Source organism: Penaeus japonicus, unplaced genomic scaffold (genome assembly GCF_977035675.1).
Source record: "Penaeus japonicus unplaced genomic scaffold, GWHDUDI00000001_assembly GWHDUDI00000015, whole genome shotgun sequence".
Lineage (NCBI taxonomy): Eukaryota > Metazoa > Arthropoda > Malacostraca > Decapoda > Penaeidae > Penaeus > Penaeus japonicus.
The window spans coordinates 36,251,197-36,253,696 of record NW_028234417.1 but is presented as its reverse complement, the minus strand read 5'-3'; the positions used below and the strand labels follow the sequence as shown (position 1 = coordinate 36,253,696).

Genomic DNA, 2,500 nt, shown 5'->3' with positions numbered 1-2,500 from the left:
AGTTTCGCCCCCCTGCACTTCCCAGGAGCTCCTTTTCCACCCCGACCCCGGCGCTCTGGCGAAGCTGCTCCAGACGCATCTGGTTCTGCCGCTTCCACTTGGTTCTGTCGATGGAGAAGGCGCCGTTAAAGTCAGAAAAGGATTGGATGGGTAGCCGAAGCTTGTATTTTCTAAATGAAAAAGGGTCAGATGATGCGTAATGTTCAGTCGTGCGTGCGTGTGTGTGTGTGTGTGTGTGCGTGCGTGCGTGAGCGTGCGAGTGTGCGTGTGTGTGTACTTATGCTTTTGCATAGAATTTCCCCTATTCCATCATTACTCCACCATCCTCCCTCCCTCCCTCCCCCTCCAACAGAACCTCCCTTTCCTCCTTCCCCCCCACCCCCCCCACCCTCCTCTCTCCTCGCCTACCCACCTGCGGTTCTGATACCACGTCTTGACCTGCGTCTCGGACAGGTTGAGGGCCTCGGCGACGTCGGACCTGTCGGCGACGCTGAGGTACTTCTGCACGCGGAACTTCCTCTCCAGGTAAGCCAGCTGCGCATGCGTGAAGGCCGTGCGACGTCTCCGGGGCTTCTTCTTGTCCTCGTCCCTGCGTGCGGCACCGGCTTCGCCTTCGCACGACTGTTGGGGAAAGGGGAGGTTAGCGGCGGACGGGCGTGGGGGTGGTTTTAGTGAGGGAGGGGTTGGGAGGGGAGGGGAGGGGGGTGGTTTTAGTGAGGGAGGGGTTGGGGAGAGGGGAGGGGTTGTGGGGAGGTTGTGGGGGGGAAGGGAGGGGAGGGGTTGGGGAGGGAAGGGGTTAGGGGGGAGGGGAGGGGTTGGGGGGGAGGGGAGGGGAGGGGAGGGGAGGGGAGGGGAAGGGAGGGGAGGGGAGGGGAGGGAGGCGAGGTTTTAATGTGGGGAGGGGTTGGGTCAGGATATGCTTTAGAATGAGGGTGGTGGGGATGGGTGAGGTTTTAGTAAAGGGGGGAGGGAGGGAGGAATAATATGTGCTGGGGGGGATAAGATGTGCTGGAGATAAATTGTGCAAGGGGGGGGGGGTTGTTAGGGATGGCCGAGGTTTTAGTCTCGAGTAGGGGGAAGGGGGAATAGGTATAAGATGTGTTTTAGGGAGGAAGCTAAGATTCGGTTTAACGAAGGACCTTGTTCCTCGTTATATTCATCAAAAATGGCTAACTATTTCCACTCCCATGATCTTTAGTTCCTCAACATGACAACAGCGACTCGACCAGCTCTCGGACTCACAATGGCGCCGACGTCATCATCTCCGTGGGCCTCCGTGACGTCACCCTCCACTGGCGAGGGCGGGCACGACGTCTCCTCGACGGGCGGACTCCCGGGCGCGCTGCCGGCGGTAGAGGGCGTCGTCTTCTTCACCAGCGACGTGGGCGTGGCGATCACGGTGGCTGTCGGCGAGAGCAGGATCGCGGGCGGCGCGGGCGTGATCAGGGGGAGCGTCTGCGTTGGCGTGGGCGAGCCGGCGGTCGTGGAGGAGCTCGGAGAGGGCGCCGGGTGGGGGTGGGTTGGGGTGGGGGTGACGCCTTCAGGACTGCTGTCTGTAGGGGGGAGGGGGGGGAGGGGGAGTTAGTTTGAGTATGCGAAAATAGAAAAAAAATGAATACTAACACTGATATCAATATTTAGTGCAGGAGAAACTCATACACACACACACACACACAAACACACACAGACCCCCCCCCCCCACACACACAGGCACCCCCCCACACACACGCACAGTCGCACAGACACGTCCAAACGCACTTATGTATATCCGATGCCCACCAAAAAGAAAACGGGAAATGAACTCAAATCACACACCAATTTTAATTAAACGTTTAAATGTACCGTACAGAAAAATAAATTACCCTCGTAACCCCTTTGCCCCGGGGACGTATTTAAAAATGATAGTTTCTTTGCTTTTTTTTTTAACCTTGAAGACTATCGCCACGCTTTTGGCAAAGATGAAATGCATTTTTAACTTTATTAGATATCTTCTCAAAATGTGCACTGAGAAAGAGAATCTTGAGCTCTCTCTCTCTCTTTCTATCTCCCTCTTCTCTCTTCTATTCTCTCTATCTATTTATCTATCTATCTAACTCTTCTCTCGCTCTTTCTCTCTCCCTCTCTTTCTCTCTCTCTCTCTATCTATCCATCTCCCTCTTCTCCCTTCTCTCTCTCTCTAGCTGTCTATCTTCCTCTTCTCTCTTCTCTCACTCTCTCTCTCTATCGCTCTCTTTCTCTCTCTCTCTCTCTCACTCACTCTCACTCTCTCTCTCTCTCTCTCTCTCTATATATATATATATATAAATATATATATTTATCTATCTATCTCCCTCTTCTCTCGTTCTTTCTCTCTCTATCTATCTATCTATCTCCCTCTTCTCTCCCTCTTTCTCTCTCGCTCTCTCTCCTTCCCTCTTCTCTCTTCTCTCTCTCTCCCTACCCCCCTCTCCCTCTATCTCTCCCTCTCTCTCTCCCTCCCTCTCTCTCTCTCTCTCTCTCT

General features: G+C 54.2%; 1 protein-coding gene across 1 annotated transcript in view; it reads right to left on the bottom strand.

Annotated features, from left to right (window-relative positions):
- The window catches only part of LOC147470436 (uncharacterized), a 7,473-nt gene that overhangs the window by 913 nt on the left and 4,060 nt on the right, over positions 1-2,500 (bottom strand). Inside the window, exons 2-4 of the mRNA XM_086544267.1 lie at positions 1,243-1,553; positions 413-621; positions 1-104 (exon numbers count right to left, since the gene is read on the bottom strand). The exon at positions 1-104 is cut by the window's left edge and continues 913 nt beyond it. Coding sequence (XP_086400393.1) covers positions 1-104; positions 413-621; positions 1,243-1,553 — 624 coding nt within the window. The remainder of the gene's footprint in view (positions 105-412; positions 622-1,242; positions 1,554-2,500) is intronic.